At 46.7% G+C, this 22,052-nt stretch overlaps 1 protein-coding gene across 12 annotated transcripts in view; it reads right to left on the bottom strand.

Moving 5' to 3' along the window:
• Positions 1–18,027: 18,027 nt before the first annotated feature.
• The window catches only part of PLCB4 (phospholipase C beta 4), a 333,392-nt gene continuing 329,367 nt past the window's right edge, over positions 18,028–22,052 (bottom strand). For 11 of the 12 annotated variants that reach the window (XM_075925695.2, XM_075925700.2, XM_075925701.2 and 8 more), the window contains 2 exons: positions 21,629–21,665; positions 18,028–18,838 (listed from right to left, as the gene is read on the bottom strand). In XM_075925695.2, coding sequence (XP_075781810.1) covers positions 18,750–18,838; positions 21,629–21,665 — 126 coding nt within the window. In that variant the 3' untranslated portion in view covers positions 18,028–18,749. The remainder of the gene's footprint in view (positions 18,839–21,628; positions 21,666–22,052) is intronic. The other variant, XM_075925708.2, reaches the window with a different exon arrangement.

Raw genomic sequence — 22,052 nt, forward strand, 5'->3', positions numbered from 1 at the left:
ATTTAACAGAGATGCAGCCGTGTTAGTCTGGTCTTGCTGTAACAAAAGGCAGGACTATGCAGCACTTTAAAGACTAACAAGATGGTTTATTAGGACCTAACTACATGTATCTGACTTCAAAGATACTTTAACACCAGACTACAAAGGGTAACATCAGAACTGTCCTTCATGCTTAAATGTGACGCTTTAGGAATGGGCCTTAACAAAGATGCTAACTACCTTACCCATTACAAAGATAGCTTCCCCAATATCATTATCTCATAGACACTAACCTCCCCCCTCACTCTCCCTCTGTTCTAAAATCTGATTTGTCAATTTTATATGTGTTCACTTTTTTTTTATTGTATCCCTTTGGTATATATGGTCATGCCAATTTTCTTCCACAATTTGTTCTGAGGAAGTGGGTCTGGCCCACGAAAGCTCATCACCTAATAAACCATCTTGTTAGTCTTTAAAGTGCTACATAGTCCTGTATTTTGACTATGCCCTGGCATTTAAGAACGAGAAAACTCCTCAGTCAAAGAGGATGAGAATTATCCCATCACTTGACATATCGGAGGTGCAGGGGAAGGGGATCAATAAACTTTTTCAGAGGGTGTAAAACAATCAGCACTATTCATATACACGCAAAAGGTATGGATGGGGGACGTCTGCCCCTCCTGTTACGCTGCTGCAGACAGCAGGTAGACAGGAATTTACTGGAGCTGTGGTCTGTAGGTGCACTCTGCAATAATACAAAAGCAACTCACCCCCAATTGCTTGCATTTTCCCGGCTCCCACTGCTAGCCCCGCTACAATGATATGGCGTTGGGATTAATTACCACTGGCATTATATCAACAGAGAGCGATTAACTAGTAATTAAGGAGTCTTTGTCTTATAAATTGGGCCATATCCGCCAGTGTAACTTTGGTTCGCTGAAGTGAATGAAACTATGCTGAATTCCAGCAGTCTCAGGCCCATAGAATGTCTCTTTTGAAAGGTGACAGAAATTTAGGGACATCTGCTTAAAAGGTAGAGGGGTACATATGACAGAACATTCACACTGGGACAGTGCCTGCCTGCTAAGGAATGCTTCACCATGTTCATTATAATCCCATGTTTTCAGAGGTTCTTACTGTGTTTGTCACCCACTCATCATTTTGCCAGATGTGTCATATGCATGGTCTTACCCCAAAAGTTTTCTACAAAGCCCCAGCAAAACCCTTCCACCCACCCACACACCCACAAAGCTGAAGATTGGAATTTGAAAGATGTGTAAGATTGAGGACCAAATCAAGCACACACTGAAGGAAATGGGCAACTTTCCCTGGGACTGTCAGTGAACACGGGATCAGGTGCATAGACCTAGATACACAACGTTATTTAAGTTCCTGAGGCCTGTGGATTTCAATAGATGCTAAGAGCCTAAATAACTTTGTGGATCTAGGCCAGAGGTGGGGAACCTTTTCTGGGTCTGGGGCACTGACCCACAGAAAAATCAGTCGGGGGCAGCACACAAGTAAGAAGCAAACGTGTGTGTGTGTGTGTGTGTGTGTGTGTGGCAGCAGAGGGGGAGCCAGGAGCCTCGGGGGACAGATCCAGGCAAGCTGGAGGCTGCATACGGCCCCCCAGGCCTGAGGTTCGCCAGCCCTGACGTAGGCCATAGCCCTGAGGAATAACTAGTGCCTTTGCTTGCTTCCAAATAAAGGCTTGCTTGAACACTGTGTACAGAGCATGGTCAGAAGAAAAAAAAATATCAATAGGCTCCATTCAGAGACACTGAGCACCTCTGGGGCCACTGGCCATAGTGGAAACACTGCTGAAAATCAGACAATGAAACCACAGTGGGTAAATCTTGTCCCCAGCCTCCACCGATACAGCAGCTCCCCTTCCAGCACAATCAGTGCTAGTTCCTGTGTAGAGATGTGGGTGGGAGGATGCCAATGGGCCAGGCAGGGTGTATGCACCTTTTACCTCATGTAGAACTCCTGGACCAGTGATGGGCAAGGGTTACCCAGAAGGTTGTATGTGTGGCCTGTGAGACTTTTGTTCACTTTGCCCATGCATGGGGTTTTCAGATTCTGCTGGTTTTCATCCCAGCAGTTCCCCCCCTCCCCACCCACACACACTGGTTACTAAGCTGACACCCACATAAAGCCAGGACACAGGGAGTGAGTTGTGTGCTGATCACACACAACACAGACAGCAATAGTCCTCTGCATCCAAAGGACCCTTGATCACAAAGGTAGGTGAACCTGTTACATGTGAATAAAGCCCATGGTGAGTTATGATTCTCCTACTCTCATGAATGGACATTCAGAATAAACACAATGGTATTTTTTCACCATTATTTTGTTCATTGGGCACATGTTTATTGTTTGGTTTGGGTTGGTTTTTTTTTAATCTAAGCTGTATGTTCTAGGTGTTTTTCTATCTAATCTTCCTTTTTAAAATCGTTCTATCAGGCAGCTGCTTGAATAAAATAATGGTTGTTCCCAGATGTGATGTTAATGTTGTTGAAGGAAGAAACAAACTAATTTTGCCAGGCATGTTATAGTTGTGTTTGATGGTGGGTTATATGTTCCTGTGAGAGTTGCTCACGGATCAGTAGTGATTTCATTTAAGGCGAGCAGCTGTTTAACGTGTTGATTTACAAGCAAATGGGCAAATGTGTTTATGTGAGGATAAGGTCAGAAGTGAACTCTATGATGTGTGTGCAAAGCTGGAGATCTACATACAGATGGATAGGGATAAAGGTCTTGCTAATTCTGACTCTTGAACTCAGTACCAAAGAGGCAAAGAGAGACTGTACTACAGTGTTGCGGGGGGGGGGGGGGAGGGGGAAATAATTAACCAAGTCATTAGTAAATCAGTGGATCTCAGAAGAGGCAGTAAACTGAAGGGCTTTTTGCCCGAGTCTGGTGGCTGTCCATGTGAAAAATCCCATAACATTTTTGGGAAAGTGTAAAAGCTAACTATGCATGTGCTTACTTTCTGAACACACATTCCAGGTAAGGCTGGATGTTCAGAGGTGTTATGCACCATTAACTTCAGTTGAGGTTAAAGGCCCACCAGCACTTCTAAAAATCCGGGCAAAGCTGAGTGAAGCCTTACTGAGTGCCCATGTCTGCTACTAGAAGGTAGCAACACAACCAGCCGCTACCTCGTTTTCATAGAGTGTTTCCCCATCTGATATACATATGTCTGTGTAAACTCAAATCTACCCCTCTACATATGTTAAGATCAGTTTGTTAATTAGTGGTTACAGTATTGTACATGTGCATTTAAGGGAATGGATGCTATATTGTATTACACTGAAGTTGTTGGGAAATTGTGTGATGCCTCACAATTACAGTGTGAAGCAGGCATATTGTCAAGGGGTAGCATTAAGAGTTGGGAAAAAGTCTCAGAGGGATAGCAGTGTTAGTAACTTTAAAAACAACAAGCAGTCCTATGGCACCTTAGCCTACACTGCCCGGCTGTTTTGGGATACCAGAAGTATCTACACAAGCTGCCTGTTATTTCAAAATACTTTTCAAGATAACAGGCTTGCTATTTCACCATCCTGGTAAACCTCTTTGCATGAGGTATAAGGGATGACTTGAAGTAGTGTGTTATTTTGGAATTTGACACTGTGTAGATGTGCCAAATTATTGCAAAATAGATTTGAAGTAAGATACGCAATCTGAGTAGTGCAAATTGTGTATCTTATTTCGAGTTTAGGGTGCTGTGTAGATGCACCTCCAGAGACTAACAAATATATTGTATCATGAGCTTTCCTGGGTAAAACCACTTCATCAGAGGAGTTGGAGTGGAAATTACAGAAGCCAGAGTATATGTAACAGCAAAAGCCATTACCTGTCATTGAATGACCAATATTAATGAAGCTAATTGAGTCAGGCTGAATATGTCCCCTTCATAGTTTGTTGATGTTTAAATACGAATATTAAAGGTGGAGGAAATTGCCTTTGTAGTGGTTAACCAGTTAATACCTTTATTCACGCCCAAGTGGATAGTGTGGTAGAGCTGTTTTTCGCTTTCCTCGCACGCATTCTGATAGCGCTTAAACGTGCAAGCTCTAGGAGATGTTTGTGGCATGTATCTATGATACAGAGTGGAGAGGCAAAGCAAAATAACCCCCCCCCATAATGGTGTGTGGCATGAAGATTTTAATGGCATTTCCGCATGGGGACTAGCAAAGGATTTAAGGGCAGCCCCCCCCCCATGTGTATGCACACTACATACATGCTACATCCATCCCGGTGACATCCATGTAATAAGTGCCATGGTGTTCTGTTGGGATTTTCCCAGGATGGGCTCGCAGGGTTTCGTGGGACCCTTCCTCCTGTCCGGGTGTCTGAGTTCAGAGAAGTCGCCTTCACCTACAGAGAGCGCGAGGGAGACTGAAAACGGCCCAGCAGCTCCTCCGGGTGCGGATCTTTCGCACGTGCTGCAAAGCGGGACACGAGATCTTCTTGGGCCTCCCAGCTGCGTGTTGCAAGCTGGGTCCTTTCCCTCCCCGAACTACACGCAGCGATCGGCGAGGAGGGGAGCAGGAGGAGTGAGACGAGGCGGCGCGTAGTGCGTTGAGTCCCTCTTGCAGCTCCTAGGCATCCTTGAATGACACAGAACCGGACCTGCTTGCTCGTTACCACCTCCCGAGGCTCGAATTACCACCTGCCTCTTGGTGCCTCTTGGTCCCACCGAGATGGACCGCGCCGGACGTGCGCTCCGAGCTGCAGGAGTTCACCCTGCGCTTTGATTGTTTCCACAAAACGCTCCAACGCACCCCGCCCCTCACCGAGTGTGTCCCTCACAGGCCGGGGGCCGGTCAATCGACAAGGGAAATTAATTGTAGGTTCACCTGACAGGGAGTCATTGGAAACCCTCCAGCGTGCTTAGCCGCAGCTGGGGCGGTCCCCGTTTTACAGCCACACGTCGAATCCATGCGACCAGAGCATCGCAAATTGCCCTGGGGGAGCAGGATTGTGTAGGTCGGCCCTGGCCGCTGAAAAAGCCAGGAGCGCCCGGTGCTCTGCGCTGGGAGGAAGGGGTTGTATGGACAATTGTCTTGGCAGTGACCCGGGAGGTCCCAGGCTGTTTCGGACACCAGGTGGGTGAGGGCAGATGGTTCACTGGCCCCGCTTCTGTGTATTGACTGTAGCAAAGCCCGGTGCAGACTGAAGGCTGGACTGTCCCATCAGCAGCGTGTGGGCCCCTCCCAGAATGAATCTCCCCCAACTTCAGTCTCTCTAGGTCAAGGACACTGCACAAGACGTGAGGAGCCTGCAGCGGGAATAACGCGCAGCATCCCCAAGCTATAAAACAGCGGAGAATGGAGGGGCCTTTCCCAGGCAGGAAGAGAAGACAGCTGGTGTGTGTGTAAGAGAGAGAGAGGCAGAGGCAAGGTCACAGGTACCAAACAGTCGGTGGATCTAGAAATGTCCAACCCCGCCCGAAGAAATTATTTCACCGGCCGCCGCGTGTGCGGGGCTAAGGGATGCCACAGCGCAACCCCGTGTCGAATCCGGAGCCCTCCAAGCGAACGCGATTGCTGCTGTTTACACGGGCTATCTGCGCACGATGGAGCTGACTGCGGGTTTGGCAAGCGAGGAGTCTGCAGCATCTAGAGAGGCCTGATCCTTGGACAGGCAGAAGAGTCTCGTTTGCGGCTGGAGAGGGGCTGCAGGAGATTACCCTCAGGAAAAGGCCTCTGCATCAGAACACCAGGAGATGCGAGCGGATTCAATGCAGGGCGGTGACCTCCCCTTTCCTTGGTCCTGGTGCGGGTGCACACTGGGCAGGGATCTCTATAGCCAGCTCAGAAGGCTGCCGCGGTCAATTCCGACTCCCGGGTTTCTCATTTGAAGCTACTTGGGCTCTGTTTGTTCAATTGGATGGCCCCTGGAGCGCCTCTTTCCAGCCCTCGCTTTTTTACGAGAGCGCATTTGTAGCCCCATTGAAGTCAATGGGAAAAGTCCCCAGGGATTGCCACAGGGCCAGAATTTCTCCCGGTGAGTTTTGGAAGTGCCCCAGAAAGGGATCACTCCCAACACATGGAAATAGCCAGAAACTGGCCGAAGATGGAGATAATCGCAGCAAGGAAACCTCTTAGTTAAAGAACAACAAAACAGAGCCTGGTTAGTCCGGTAAACCTGTGCCTGGAGTCAAACCCAAATTCAGAAAGCGAATATCCAGGCAAGCTATTACAGGCACTGTGCGCATACGCCCAAACCAGTCCTCGGGAATTTCCACATGCCCGTGGGGAGGTCTGGAATAGCTGTAGATAATGAAGGATACACAGGCCAATATTTTTGAACTGGTATGTGTTAATGATTCCTTACAGAGGGGTATGCAGACAGCAAACATCGCCACTGCAGTATTTGAACAAGATGCAGAATTTTGAACGCTGGCTCCCATGTGCTGTGTAGACATACCCTAAATGTTTCCTGGTTTTCAATGTTAGTAATACACATTTTCTGTGCCCCTGTTTTGTGTGGTTTTTATGGAGCCGGGGTGTTCGGCTGGTTGGCTTGGCCGGTGGTGATCAACATTTAATATATCTGCTTCTCTTCGGAGATCTAATGCTTCTGGCTACAGAGTCTTTTTCAAACCAGGGTCAAAATATAAACATAAATCAAGGTTTGTCTAAGCAAACACAAACAAACAACACTAGCACCTGAGTAGCCAAACCGAGCATTTTGCAAAAACATACCTAACATGTAGTTATATAAAATATTACAAAGCAAATTGGTAAGAGTTCACCCGCATCCGCTGCTTTGCATTTATCATTGTCTTCTTTTGGCACTCACAGTTAAATGCATTCCACTGTGTAATTATTTTTCAATGTCATAATACAATTCTCCCATTGCCATGTCTGTGAATTATCTTTAACAGAAGATGTTTAGGATGAAATTTTGTTAGAAGGCGTTTCGGGGGTTAGTACAGAAACCTATAAAGGACCGTTTTGGATCCACACACTCATACCTACCTAATACCTGGTTTTTTCCCCTTGCTGAGGCAAGGTGGGTGAGGTAATATCTTTTGTTGGACCGACTTCTGTCGATGCCAGAGACAAGCTTTCCAGTTACACAGAGCTTTGCTTCAGGTCTGGGTCCTTTTTCTTCATAATGTGGAGTTTCTATTCCCTTATCCATTACTAGATATTCCCTCTACAAGGAGTAGCTTGCAAAATATAAAAATCGGATAGTGAAACAACAAGCGGAATTGTCTGTCGTCGTTGTTTTAAAATTGCTGTCATTCTCGTGTATAATTCTCCTTAATGAAAGTAGTCTAGCATTTTTACTCTCCCCATTTTAGGCTACACAGACACTGCGCATGAGGGCTGTTACTGGATGGAGCAGGAACAGAGTTAGAGATGCTACGAACTGTACCTGCTGATAAAATAATATTTGGAAATGATTTGAGGAAGAAATGAGAAACCAACCTCACATCGAAAGTGACCGGACTATGTGAAACTGTATTTCCTCGGCGACTTTTTGATGTGTGGCTTTCGGAGCTCTTCTACTGCTGCCTTCGGTATTTAATTAGCACTTCAGCTTCTATTTCCAAAATAATTTTTTGGAGTGTAGGCGGAGGGAGAGCAGCCCCGTGTGAGTCCGCAGTTGCCAGACCGAGTAGCTGAGAGGGGGCCAGGAGTATCTGTCAGTGACTGAAAGGTGACCATGATTTACAGTCTAATTTCCAAGCTTGATGAAGTGGAACTGAAATCTCCAGGCGCTGTCAGACTCTACAGAGCAAACCAAAAAGCCTTCGGATTCGGCCATGTGCTTCTTTGGTGCAAGGTTTGGGGGCACAGCTGTTTGTATCATTCACATACATGGGTCTGTTTCATAGGGTCAGCCTTTCATTATTACTGGATAAAGACTAGAACATGTAACTGGGCAAGTATTGCCACCATAAAAACCAGTTTATCTAAGGCACGCACCGTTCAGCTCAAAGCTTAGACCCAGCTGTTTTTAAAGCGTTCCTCACATTAGCTGATCCCTGGCCCCTAAAATAAAAAAGGCGGCAGTTGACTTCACAGGATACGTTTAGAAAAGGGGGAAACTGTTTCAGTCTTCAGTTATTCCCTGGATGATAACGGGGAACACCACCCGTCTTTCTAATAGCTAGTAACGCAGGAGCATCCTTGCTAGGCACTGCCCTGAAATATTTGCTGTAAAACTCTCTTTGGGGAGAACATCCCTGTAAAGAAATGGCTGATTAACACAATTGTTTGACGGACTGTAACTAAAGAGACAAGTCTCCCTTTCCTACCACAGCTACTTCAAAAGGCGACATGGAAAAAAAATATAGTATTGTTTCAGGCAAGCTTCTTTCGACACTGCTTTCTAGCTTGCACAATCATTTCGTGTGCAAGGTAAATACAATCGCACTGCCAAATTAGCATTGTGTCAATGGCTAAGTAAAATGCAAGGCAGTGGAGACTCAAACCCGGAATATATAAATAAACAACAATAGAGTCTGCACACTGGGGATTATTTTCACTGTCTACACTATGGGACAAAGTGGAATTAAGATACACAAATTGCATAGCTGAAGTCCAAGTACCTTACCGGGCAGCTTTGATCTTCCTCTGCAGTGTAGACCATGAGAGTACAAAGCAATATAAATTACATTGGTGCAAGTCCCTCGCCTGAACATAATTTTACTAGTGTAAAGTGATCACCTAGGTATAGCTAACTACTTAGACTTTAAAATACAGACGCTTCCACGCGGGTCTATATGCATCCACATTGGGGCGTTTTAATTAAAACTGTACCCTTTAATTAAATTAGTACAGCTGTGTGGGATCACAGTGGAGGAGACCTCACGAGGTCATGGCGTCCAACCCGTGCTCAAAGCCAAACTAGCCCGCCGTTTCCAGCAGTAAGTTACCTAATGCAGGCAAAAAACAGGACTATGTAGCACTTGGAAGACTAACAAGATGGTAAACCATCTTGTTAGTCTTCCAAGTGCTACATAGTCCTGCTTTTTTGGTTCAGCTGCACCAAACTAATATGGCTGCATCTCTATCGCTAATGCAGGCAGACTTTCTGAAATGCATGGGACTGCCCTTCCCACCCAGGGGCAGTTTAAACATACCCCGAAGGCCAAAATCAAAACGGGTGGAAGTTTAGTGACTCCTAAAGTTTAGTGTTTTACCCGAAAGCGGAACGACACAGCCCGGGGCAGAGAATGTGAAGGCCGCTTGCGCGGTGGGGGAATTGCAAACCGCGCACCCGGTGGGTTTTACGAAGAGGGTGCTAATCCCCATGTGCAAATCCAGCTCGGGAGCCCGACTGGGCGGGCTGGCTGCAGAGGCCGCTCCCGGGAAGGGGATGGCGGGGTGGGCTGAGTTCAGGCGTGTTCGCCCTGCTGGGGGGTTCTGCAATGGATGCCCCGGCGCGGCCCCCCCTTTGCTGCAGGGCGGGCTGGGGTGTGACGGGGCTCGGCAGTAACAGCGGCTCTGCCCAGCGCCCCGCACGAGCTCCCTGCGGCGCTGGCCCCGGGGTCGGCGCGTGGCCTCCGCTCCCGGGCTGCAGGTCGGCGCGCGCCCTAGTCCGCTCCTTGCTCTGCCTGGGAGCCTTCTGGGGGCGCCCCGCCCCGCAACAAGGGGACAAGGAAGGGGGGAGGGGCAGCTCCCGTGGAGGAGAGGACAAGAAGGGGGAGGGGTAAAGCCCCCCCCAAAAAATGGGGCAAGAAGGTATCTCCCAAAGCGATGAGGGGGAGGGGTAGCCCCTGAGCAAGGGGGTGAAGGGAGAGGGAGAGCACCAGAGCAACGGGGGGGGGGGGGGTCCCAGAGGAAAGGGGTGTGTTTGTGAGTGGAGCCAAGTACAGAAAGGAGGAGATCAGGAAAATAACACAGGGATCAGGGTGGGCCTTAGGGAAAATGGTGCCCGGGGTAAACTTGCATTGTGGCACCCCTTTGGGCATGATGCCCCAGTGCCCCCTGCAGCCTAAAGGCTCCCAATCCCTTCACCCTCATCCTGCACCCCTTGCGAATAACCCCTGCTCCCTTCCTGTGCCCTAACTCCTACACTATGCCCCGAAACCCTGTACTGTGCCCGCCTCACCTCATTCTCTGTGCAGTGCCATCTTTGCTCCAACCCCTGCCCTTCCTGCCATAGGCAGAGAGTTATATGGGCCTGAGATCTACAGGCACCATGAATATTCAGAGCGCGAGGGAGGGGGGGGGGGCGGGAGGTTGGTTTTATAATGGGACATCTACTGTGTGTCCAGGGACATTGAAGTGTTCTCTTACAGGTTTTTGTATATTACCATTCCTCATATCTGATTTGTGTCGGTTTATTCATTTCGGTAGGGACTGTCCAGTTTGGCCGATGTATATAGCAGTGGGGCATTGCTGGCACATGATGGCATATATTGGTGATGTGCACATGAATGAGACCGTGATGGTGTGGCTGATCTGGTTAGGTCCTGTGATGGCATTGCTGGTGTAGATATGTGGGCAGAGTTGGCACCGAGCTTTGTGGCAGGGATTGGTTCCTGAATTAGAGTTACTGTGGTGTGGCATATAGTCGCTGGTGAAAATTTGCTTCAGGTTGGTGGCTTGTCTGTGGGCAAGGACTGGCCTGCCTCCCAAGGCCTGTGAAAGTGAAGGACCATTGTCCAGGATGGGTTGTTGATCACTGATGATGCATGGGAGAGGTTTGAGCTGAGGACTTTAGGTGATAGCCAGTGGTGTTCTGTTGGTTTCTTTGTTGGACTTGTCTTGTAGTAGGAGGCTTCAGGGTACATGTCTGGCTCTGTTAATCTGTTTCCGCACCTCCTCAGTTGGGTATTGTGGTTTCAAGAATGGTTGGTGAAGATCAAACACCTACAAGATCTTTTGGAAGTGCTTCGTGGAGCCTGGGGTCAGCTGGGGACTGAGTCCCCTGCTGACCCCGGGCTCCATGGCTTTGAAATGGACTTCCCACTGGCCCCAGCTGTACAAGTTCTGCCCCAGTAGGGGCTCTTGTACATTTCAGAGGAGGAATGCGGAAGTGCCTATCAACTAGTTGACTAGTCAAAATTACATTTCCATCAACTAGTCAATTAACCGTGTTTTAACATCCTTACCTCGAACATGGTGCTGGGGGCTTTTAAGCCAGCTCTCCCCAGCACCGGCTCCTGTTCCACTCTGCCTTTTGCTGCCTTTGATACCAAGGCAGCAAGGGTGGGGGGAGTGAGTAGTTGAGTACTCAACTACTCGCTTACATCCCTAATGGGGGATTTAATCTATCCCTATATTGACTGGGTACATGTCATCTCAGGATGGGATGCAGAGGTAAAGTTTCTTGATACCTTAAATGACTGCTTCTTGGAGTCTAAAGGGCAGTGGCAATGCCTATTCTGGCTAGACCCCTTATCCACTGATGTATAGTCATCCCAGGCCCCTATTAATTTTTTACATATCCCAACAGATTTCATACTTGAGGTCTGCTTAAATCCCATGCCCTGGCTCCAGAGGCAATTCTTAAATGCAACAGAGTTTGAGCTGCTTGCAGCTTTGCCGTTGGGGCAGGGAGTTTGTTATAAAAAGAGGGAGTCAGGGTGATTAAGAATAACAAAAGTCTGGGCATTCAAGTCATTGAAGGATCGTTAGATCATCATAAAAACATTACTGGATACTCTATTTAAAAGATGGGGGGGAAGAGTTGGAATGAGTGTTGTGCTGCAGGGATTTGCATTTGGATCACTGCTGCTAAACTTATACATGTTCTTGAAAAGGGGTGACTAATCCAGAGCTGACTGCAAAGAGTTAAAGGATTCTCACAAAGCTGGGTGACTGGGCAACACAAGGGTAGATGGAATTCAGTGTTGCTACATGCCAAGTAATGCACATAGAAGAATACAATCCTAACTATAGATACAAAAATGATGGGGTCTAAAATATCTTTCTTGAGTGGTAACAGCTATCTTGAAATCATTATGGATAGTTCACTGAAAACATCTGTTCAATGTGCAGTGGCTGTCTAAAACCGAAAAAGCTAACAGACTATTGGGAATCATTACAAACGGCATATTGCCTATATATGTCATGATATGCCCACCCCATCTACAAAAGATATATTGTATTTGGGAAAGGTACAGAAAGGGCAACAGAAACAGTTAGGGGTAAGGAACAGCTTCCATATGAGGAGAGATTAATCAGAGTGGGACTTTTCAATTTGGAAAAGAAATAACTAAAGGGTAGCGGGATGTGTTAGCGACCTCGCAAATCATGAGTGGTGTGGAAAAGTAGAATAAGGAAACGTTATTCATTCCTTCACAAACTTAACACAAGAAACTGACCCAATTAAATGTATAGGCAGCAGATTAAAACAAGCAAAATAAATTATTTTTTTTACAGTCAACCTGTGGAACTCTTTACCAGGAAATGGTAGAAAGGTCAAACCATAACAGGGTTCCAATAAGAACAAAATAAATTCAAGCAGGACAGGTCCATCAATGCCTACTAGCCAGAATGGGTAGGGATGGTGTCCTAAGCTTCTGTTTGCCAGGAGATGGGAATGGCAACAGGGAATAGATCATGATGGTCGTCTCTCCTGTTTATTCCTTCTGAAGCATCTGGCATTGACCACTGTTGGAAGACAGGATACTGAGCTACAAGGACCATTTATCTGATCCAATATGGCCATTCTCATGGTCTTATATAGAGCTGAAATGTATCTGCCCCCTTGCTGTAACCCACTAGATCCCATTCCCCTTCCAGAGCTGAGATCGAGCTTAGGAGTCCTGATGAGGTCTGTCTCTCTCCAGAGAGTTAATAACGAAGTAAGAATAGACATAAAGGCTATGTCTACACTTGCGGCTTCTTGCGTGAGAAATATGCAAATTAGGCTAAGGGTGGAATATCGCCGAGCCTCATTTGCATTCTTAATGAGCCGTCATTTTTGCAGAAGAGGCTCTTGTGCCAGCAGGAGCCGTCTACACTGCCCCTTCTTGCGCAAGAAAAAGTCTCTTGCGCAAAGCCGCTTCGCCGATTATTTTCAGGAAGAACGGCATTGCACAAGAGGGGTTTTCTTGCGCAAGAAGGGGCAGTGTAGACAGCTGCTGCTGGCACAAGAGCCTCTTCTGCAAAAATGGCGGCTCATTAGGCATACAGATGAGGCTCGGCGATATTCCACGCTTAGCCTAATTTGTATATTTCTTGCGCAAGAAGCCGCGAGTGTAGACATACCTCAACACTGTTGAAGCTGCTGTCTTCAGTCCACTCATATATGCTCTCGCTCTCTTCTTCCTCCCTCCCTCCCTCAGTTATGGCATGCACATCATCCCTCCCCCACCAAAATCTGAAATGGCCCCCTTGCCTTAGAGGTACACAAAAATATATGTACAGGCAGTCCGCAAGTTATGCGGATCCGACTTATGTCAGATCCGCAGTTACGAACGGGGTTTGCTGCCCGTCTCGCTGGTCTCCAGCAGACCAGGGAGATGGGGAGCAAAGCCGCGGAGCACGCGGGCAGCGGACAGCCCAGACTTGCCGCTGCTGTCCCGCTGCCGGCGTGCTCCGCGGCTTTGCTCCGCGTCTCCCTGGTCTGCTGGAGACCAGCAGACCAGGGAGATGGGGAGCAAAGCCGCGGAGGACCCAGGCGGCGGGACCGCGTGTGTCTCGGTCCCCCGCCCGCATCTCCCTGGTCTGCTGGGGGGGGAGGGGTGCAGCTGGTATCCCCCCCCAGCAGTCCAGGCTTTTCTCCGGATGCCTGTGGTAGAGCAGCTGGGGCGCTGCCGGTTGGTCCCGCAGCGCTGCTCTGGGCGCTACTGGACCAACCCGGTAGCACCCCCGCTGCTCTGCCCCAGGCGTCCTGATTCAGCCGCTGCTGGTCAGTTTCAGCAGCGGCTGAATCAGGACGCCTGGGGCAGAGCAGCTGGGGTGCTGGTGGGTTGGTCCAGTAGCGCCGAGGAGCGGCGCTACTGGAGCAACCCAGCAGCACCCCAGCTGCTCTGCCCCAGGCGTCCCCAAGTCAGCCGCTGCTGAAACTGACCAGCGCTGACTACAGGAAGCCCGAGGCACAGTTGCTCTGCCCCGGGCTTCCTGGAATCAGCCGCTGATCAGTTTCAGCAGCAGCTGACTTGGGGACGCCTGGGGTTCTTAAGTTAAATCTGTATGTAAGTCAGAACTGGCGTCCAGATTCAGCCTGTTGAAACTGATCAGAGGCTGATTCCAGGAAGCCCGGGGCACAGCAACTCTGCCTCGGGCTTCCTGTAGTCAGCCGCTGGTCAGTTTCAGCAGCTGCTGAATCTGGACGCCAGTTCCGACTTACATACAGATTCAACTTAAGAACAAACCTACAGTCCCTATCTTGTACGTAACCCGGGGACTGCCTGTATAGTATCATAAGCTTTTGTAGGCAGTTGCTTATGTATATTTTTGTTTGTCTCGATGGGTACATCTACACTTGACCCCTAGTTTGAATTAGGGAGGCAAATGAAGGCAACTGAAGTTGCTAATGAAGCGCGGGATTTAAATATCCCGCGCTTGGTTAGCATAGTTGCGGCCAGTCGCCATTTTGGAAATTGACTAGCCCGATTTAACTAGCCACATATAAACGCGGTAATCAGAGAAAAACTCTTTAACTCCAATTAACTGGTACTCCTCATATAATGTATTGTATGACACTACATATCACTATGGGCAGCGCATGGCGTGTACCCAGATCACTAAAAGCACTAACACTAAAACCATACTGAACATAATTTAAGCTTTCTTTGATCTTGCAGTGCCTCAGCATCATTGTCATCAACTTCAAGTATCATTGTAGGTGGAGAAAGTGTAAGATTTTAGGCTGAATCTGCAATGACACTAGGACATACCCTGGAATAAATTACCCAGCTTTTTTGAATAAATTCATGTTTTCAGTTTACTTGTCTTCAGCCTCTCTTGCATAAAAGTAGAGTACAAGATGTGTAATTGCATAACCTCCGGAGCAGTATACTAGTCCCTGTGACGGCGCATTGGGGGTCCCCCGTCTCCTGCACCCCGAAATGGCACAAACAGACTGCACCAGCCGGTGGAATAGAGGAAGTTTATTGCCTCTCCAGGATACAGCACAGCACAGATGTAATCTGGTCACAGAGCTGGGCTAGGATGCCTCAGGCCCCCTTGAGATGGGGGGGGAGACTGGGCCCCTAAACTCCAGCCCCTTTCCCTAGGCTGTCTCCTCCATGCTCCCAGACAGCCACTAAACCAACCCTCTTCCAGCCCTGCCCCCCAGCCAGGGCAACACTCCCCCTTCCTTTGTTCCTCTCCATGGGGGGTATCTGGTTCAACTAGTTTGGCATCACCTTTGCATAGTGAGGTTTTCCCTGCTGGGTCTTGCTCCAGACAGCAGAGGTCACCACAGCCCAGCAAGTACCCCCGCTACGTCACAGTCCCAGTTACTAGACTGAAGATTTGGATTGGGAGACATCAGAGATGCTGGTTAATAGAGCCTTTGGTTGATTAAGTGCTGGATTACACAGCTTTTACTATATAAAAAGTCATGGGAGGGGCAGTTTTGTGCTGGTCTAGGGGATAGTGTCACCTTATGCAGATTGAATGGGTACCTTTGTTGCAGATGTATATGTGTTAGTGTACCTGTAGTTCGTATGGGGCCTTTGCTACTGAAACAAGCCCGTGGTCTTTCCTTCTAAATCAGTGTGCTGCACTCTTGGCTCATTCAGCTAACACCAGAGCCCCAAGAACAGCAGCATTAACAAGGTAGCAGCCTTAAGAACACTCCATAGCACTAACATCGCCCATCAGCAGAAATGCAAGTGCACAGGGGACTTTATCAGCAGAAACTTAAGCATCTGTAACTTAGGCAGCTGCTGAGTAGGGTTCATGATGAGCTACATTTTGGATTTATGTGCCTAAATCCCTTCATGAATCTAGCCCAATGTTCATAACTGAAATAAGTGGTATGAGTATGCTTGTAGTGTGGGCACCTTTAGTGGAATTTATTGTAGATACTTTACACTGTGTGCTTCCTTTTGAAGTAAGGATCTCTCAAAACTCTTGCATCAATGGATCACACTGAGCACGTATTTATTTTTACATTTTTATTAGAGAAGTTGAAAGTTTCATCTCAGGATTGACAATAACATTCATCTCTTTTCATTTAATTTGTTTATAGGACTATATAGAATTGGTTTGTACAAGCATATACAACAACCTAATTGGTGCTTAGTATAATTAAATCAGTAATCTGATTTGTTCTAAACTACCCGTTTTCCATGCAGTCTCCTTTGTACTGGCAGCATGGGCAAATTCCAAGCAGAATGCTTACATGCGTTCTTCTGCAATATAACTACAGCAAACATGCAAATTAACAATGTAGCAAATAGTTTTTATATTTAACAGACATAAAAAGGTTATTCCTGATATGAAATTCTGAAAATCTGCATAAATACTTCTGTGTAAAATTAAATTAATTATGTACTTTTTTTTCAACTAGAACTTGAAGTATCAAGAATGCCCACATAATTCATATACATATATATAGATAGATAGGTCTTGTTACGCTAAACGGCTTCAGAATTAATCAAATATTTGGTGCCATACATTTAATTTGTATTTATTGACTAATAGACTGACAGACTGTGGTCATACGGTTGGCATTTAAGTCGTAACTGGTGACTGTATCACATGCAAACATACTTCTAGTAATTCAGCTTACTAATTTTGTCACGTGGCAACATTTAGGTGATTTTCTACAATATTGTGATTTAAAGTGTATAAATACTTTATACATTGTTCACAGTTACAAACTTTTGCCAATCGCCATTTAACAATCTTTAAGATACAATGAACTCTGATATCTGGGATCTGCAGCAATAAGATCAAAATGCAATTTCTGTACAAGCAACAGATGATGTAAACTTTGCTTAAAGTGCCTAACGCATAATTCCTTTAACTGGAGAGCACTGATTTGTTTTGGCACAAACAATGTATTTCTACCATGTTAAACACTTGAAAGACTTTTACAGAATGTCCGCTTCTTTCAGGAATGATAGAGTTGATATGGCACTTGCTATTACCATAATCTGTATGTGGAAATGTTATCCCAGTGTGTTTTCTGCTGATGAATTTATAGATCATTGTACTTTCCAATATATGCAGTTAATTTTCAATTGCTTACTGTTTGCTGGAGCTCAAAAATGTGTGTGAAATAGAAAAAGCACCAAGAAGAGACTACATGTGACTCCTATTATTTAGTAGTACAGGCAGTCCCCGACTTATGTCGGATCCGCAGTTACGAACGGGGCTCCCCCGGAGGACACGGACTGCGGGACCTTGCGGTCCTGCCGCCCGTGTACTCCGGGGCTTTCTCCGCATCTCCCTGGTCTGCAGACCAGGAAGACGCGGAGCAAAGCCGCGGGGGAGCTCGGGCAGCGAGGCAGCCCAGGCGCGCCTGGGCTGCTCCGCTGCCGGCTTCCCCGAGGCTTTGAAAAGCTGCGGGGGGGCTCGCTGCCGGCTTCCCCGAGGCTTTGCAAAGCCGCGGGGGGGGGGAGGGGCGGGGGGCTCAAGCAGGCAGTGAGGCAGCCCAGGCTGTCCCGCTGCTGGCGTCCTCAGAGGCTTTGCTCCCCGTCTCCCTGGCAGACCAGGGAGACTGGGAGCAAAGCCGCAGAGGACCCAGGTGGCGGGACCGCGGTGCGTCTGGGACCGCGGTGCGTCTCGGTCCGCCGCCCGCGTCTTCCTGGTCTGCTGGGGTGGGGGGGGGCGTAGCTAGTACGCCCCCCCTCCCCCAGCAGACTAGGCTTTTCTCCAGACGCCTGTGGCAGAGCAGCTGGGGCGCTGCCGGTTGGTCCCGCAGCACCGCTCTGGGCGCTACTGGACCAACCTGGCAGCACCCCAGCTGCTCTGCCACAGGTGTCCTGATTCAGCCGCTGCTGGTCAGTTTCAGCAGCGGCTGAATCAGGACGCCTGGGGCAGAGCAGCTGGGGTGCTGCTGGGTTGGACCAACCCAACAGCACCCCAGCTGCTCTGCCCCAGGCGTCCCCAAGTCAGCTTCTGCTGAAACTGACCAGCGCTGACTACAGGAAGCCCGAGGCAGAGTTGCTCTGCCCCGGGCTTCCTGGAATCAGCTGCTGATCAGTTTCAGCAGCAGCTGACTTGGGGACGCCTGGGGTTCTTAAGTTGATTCTGTATGTAAGTCAGAACTGGCGGTCAGTTTCAGCAGCGGCTGAATCTGGATGCCAGTTCCGACTTACATACAGATTCAACTTAAGAACAAACCTACAGTCCCTATCTTGTACGTAACCCTGGGACTGCCTGTAGATCCATTTACAAAGCTTGATGTGCTGAGTGCCTCCAGGCTCACAGCATCTTGCAGGATTGGAGCCAATAAAATAACATATCAAGCATGAGAATTAAAATGGTAAATTGCATATTGTTTTGATGATAGTTGGGTTGCCATCTGGGCTTATGTTAAAAAAAAAGAAACATGGAATTTGTATTTTAAGGGGATGAGCCTACAATCCTGACACAGGGGCAGGGGGGTGGAGGGAGGGGCGGGGGAAAGGAACCCATTAAGATGAATGGAATATTTTCAGGATAGGGAATACAGAACTGGGCTTTAAAATGTTGTGTGCCTCTTTTTAAGTGTTTTGCTCAACAAAGGAATTTCAGTACTCAATGTTAAAGAAATATGCAAAACCTTAAGACTTAGTGGTTTGTGTCTATACTTTGTTTGAGAACAGGAGGGAAAGAGCCAAAAGCCCAGTTTTCCCTCCTCAGCAATAGATGGTTGGAATTTTACAGATACGGGATTTCCTGGCTTCAGTTTGCATACTGGAGCTTTAGACCACTGTTGCTGGCCTGCGATCCATCTCTGCTTCCAGCTTCACCATCTGCTGCATCTCCTTTGCCTGCAACCCAAAATAATTGCATCATTTCCTCATGAAGAATCATACTAAAGCTTATGCTCAAAATCAAATCCATTTTCAGCACAATAGTATCTGCGTGGATTATATGTAACAAACACTGGAGAAACATGATAATTTTTCCCCTTCAGAAAAATATCTGCGTATTTTCAAACGGCAGTGTGATTTTTCTGCTTTTGCTTCTCAGTTACATTACGCTAGCGATCACTTCTGATCTTATCTTAGGATTTATGGGTCACTTTTCAAAGAAACACTTGATAAAACACATCTCAAAGCTTCACAGTGTGTGGAGAAAGTCATGTTGTTTCTGACTGAACTGCCTGTGGAGATGGGACAAGTGTTGTGGAGTTACTCACTGTGCCAGCCCTGGCTGAGTTTGGACTGGTTGGTGTTGCTTACTGAGGTTCTGGAGTTATTTGGGAAATTAAGCTCTACTTACTACCTGTGAGCTGGACCCATTTCCTGCTGGGGAAGGCAGTAACTGATGTGAAGGATTATGGGACTTAGTGAGGACAGAGATTGTTGACACTTTCCTTAAGGTGGCCATGATGGTTTCACTTAGCTTAATGATTTTGGCTGGTGGCGCCTCTGCTTTTATTGCCTCAAGAGTAGGCTATTGCATTGTGCTCCACATAGGGGCTACACCTGGAATCTGATGCTGGCACATAGACACACAGCCTGTAGCAGCCTATGTGTTAAGCAATCTGTTTCAATGCACATTTTGTGTTGGCTGCCTCTTAGGCTGTAGGTAAGGTTAAAGGTGTTTTTTATATATATACCCTTGGCAGTCCTAAACTGCTTGAGAAACTACCCCCTCTCCCCATGTGGCACTGGCAAAGCGGGGTTCTGAGATGCTTCGGTTAGAAACCACTCAATTCAAAGAGTGTGGAAAGGCACTAACTCCTGTGCATTTTCCATGAGGGCCCTTCAATTTAGGAACTCCCTTATCATCTTGATCCAAAATCACCTGAATGTATGTCCAGTCTATCTTTACAGCCAGTCTTCGGGGGAGAGAGGATGTCTTATAACTGGCATATAGGGAGGCGAGGACACTTTGTCTTCCCCAGTAGGAGTGTCTGTTCTGCTTTTGCTATACAGGGAGGAGTGGTTGCTGGATGTGTCTTACTGTGTGAATTGGGTATTCTGATCAGTTGTAAAGATGCCCATCATTTGGATAGGCACTCATCTAAATACATAAAAGAAGTTACATATTCTATACATGCAAACAGGCGTTTCCATATGTAAAATTGCCCAAATGAAGGTTCAAAACAATCATTTAGATGCCCCGTTACCAATTTTACAAAATTAAATCTGGGTTTGTGTAGGTGCCATAGACGGACCCCCTCTTTAAACGGTTAGTTCTGTGCATTTCGCCATCACATGTATATTTAGCTAATTATGACAACATCAAAGGCAACTATGTGAAATATTATGAACACATTTAAATCTTACTTTACATTCTCATGACTTTAAGTTTGAAATCAAAGAAGAAAACTTTCAAAATAAAAATATGGAAACATAACATTAAAACATGAATCAATGTGCACAGCCTTTTCTGAAATACTGGAACTGATTTGCTGTGTTCATTCTGCGTGAGAGAATTCTGCAAGTGAAAATGAAATTCCAACTAAAATGCAAACTCTTAGACATGTCAGTTACTGAGCTATAGATGCAAGTCATGTCAATCTGAGGTTTTAATGTGGTTTCCCATACCCTAATATCTGGATCCCCATCTTCAAATCCAAGTCAATGAGGGGTTGGCAAGCTTTGGTCCATGACCCATCAGGGTAAACCTCTGGTGGAGCACGAGACATTTGACTTACATTGACCATCCACAGGCATGGCCCCTGCAGCGCCCAGTGGCAGTGGTTCGCTGTTCCCAGCCAATGGGAGCTGCAGGAAGTGGTGGCCAGCATGTCTTTGTGGCCGCACCACTTCCCACAGCTTCTGCTGGCCAGGTACAGCAAACCATGGCTACAGGGAGTTGCGGGGACCATGCCTGTGGATGCTCTATGTAAGCAAAATGTCTCGTGCCCCACCAGCGGCCTCTCCTGATGGGCCACAGACCCAAAATTGCTGACCCCTGCAGTAAATTATCAGCTGAAGATTTAAGCAGGTCATTAAATTCGGCAAAACTGCACAACTGGATGTTTAAATGTAACAAAGATATTTTATCACTATCGAGATAAGGGGTTACTATGGATTTCTTATGAGTGATAGTTATGAGGAAGCTGTAACAGGAAAGCTACAATCGTGTGAATGAGATTCCCAATAGATGGAAGCCTCTTTTCTTTAGCCACTAAAAAGCTATTTCTAGCTATCTAATATATGTCTTGCTATTTTTAGCGTGCCTTACTTTTATTCTTATGCTAATACATGTGGAAAATCGGGCTCTATCAGCATTAGCAGTTAGTCATATATGTGTCAACATTAAAATTGTTTCCTTAATCAGTAAATGCTTCTTACAGACACACTTTAGAATTTCAAGCATGTCTTTAACTACTGATAATATAACAATACAAATCATTCTCTCTAAAGGAGTCCTGTTCTTGTTACTGTAAGAATGTACTTGTGGGTCTGAGATGCTAGAGCATAAAATACTGTTACTATGTCAGACTCTTAAATATTTATTGTGCATAAATATTAACAGTGCGTTCATTATGATCATAGTACTTCCCAGTGGTGGCAATTACAAAGAGTACGCCAACGATAATGATTTAATTTAGAAGGAAATCACACTGAAATAGTAGCTTGTTTAGTATAGATCAGTCCTACCTTGGGTTTGAGACACAGCATGACAGGATTTCAAAAGCTGTTTGTACAAAAATAATAACATCAACATTGAGTAGTACAACATGAAGCAAATAAAATGAATGAAAACTGAGGTGAGTTTGAAGAATGAATTTGAGGGAAAAAACACACAAAACAAAAGTCTAATAAGTGTGAGTGCATAATTTATGCTGAAGTGAGTTCCTACTCATGGGAGTATTTGTCTGCACTGTAGGTCTATTATGAAAGATATCTTCAACCAGCTTGACATGGAAGGGATATTTAAGACCTTGAAAAGTTTTGATCCAGTTAACTGGAACACACATGCCCACGAGCCAGATATTAGTGCTCTGGGCCTTATTCTCCTCTCACTCACACTAGTGTATGTCACAAGTAAATCCACTGACATACCGTAATGGAGGTATACTAG

Source organism: Pelodiscus sinensis, chromosome 3 (genome assembly GCF_052426305.1).
Source record: "Pelodiscus sinensis isolate ZL-2025 chromosome 3, ASM5242630v1, whole genome shotgun sequence".
Classification (NCBI taxonomy): Eukaryota; Metazoa; Chordata; order Testudines; family Trionychidae; genus Pelodiscus; species Pelodiscus sinensis.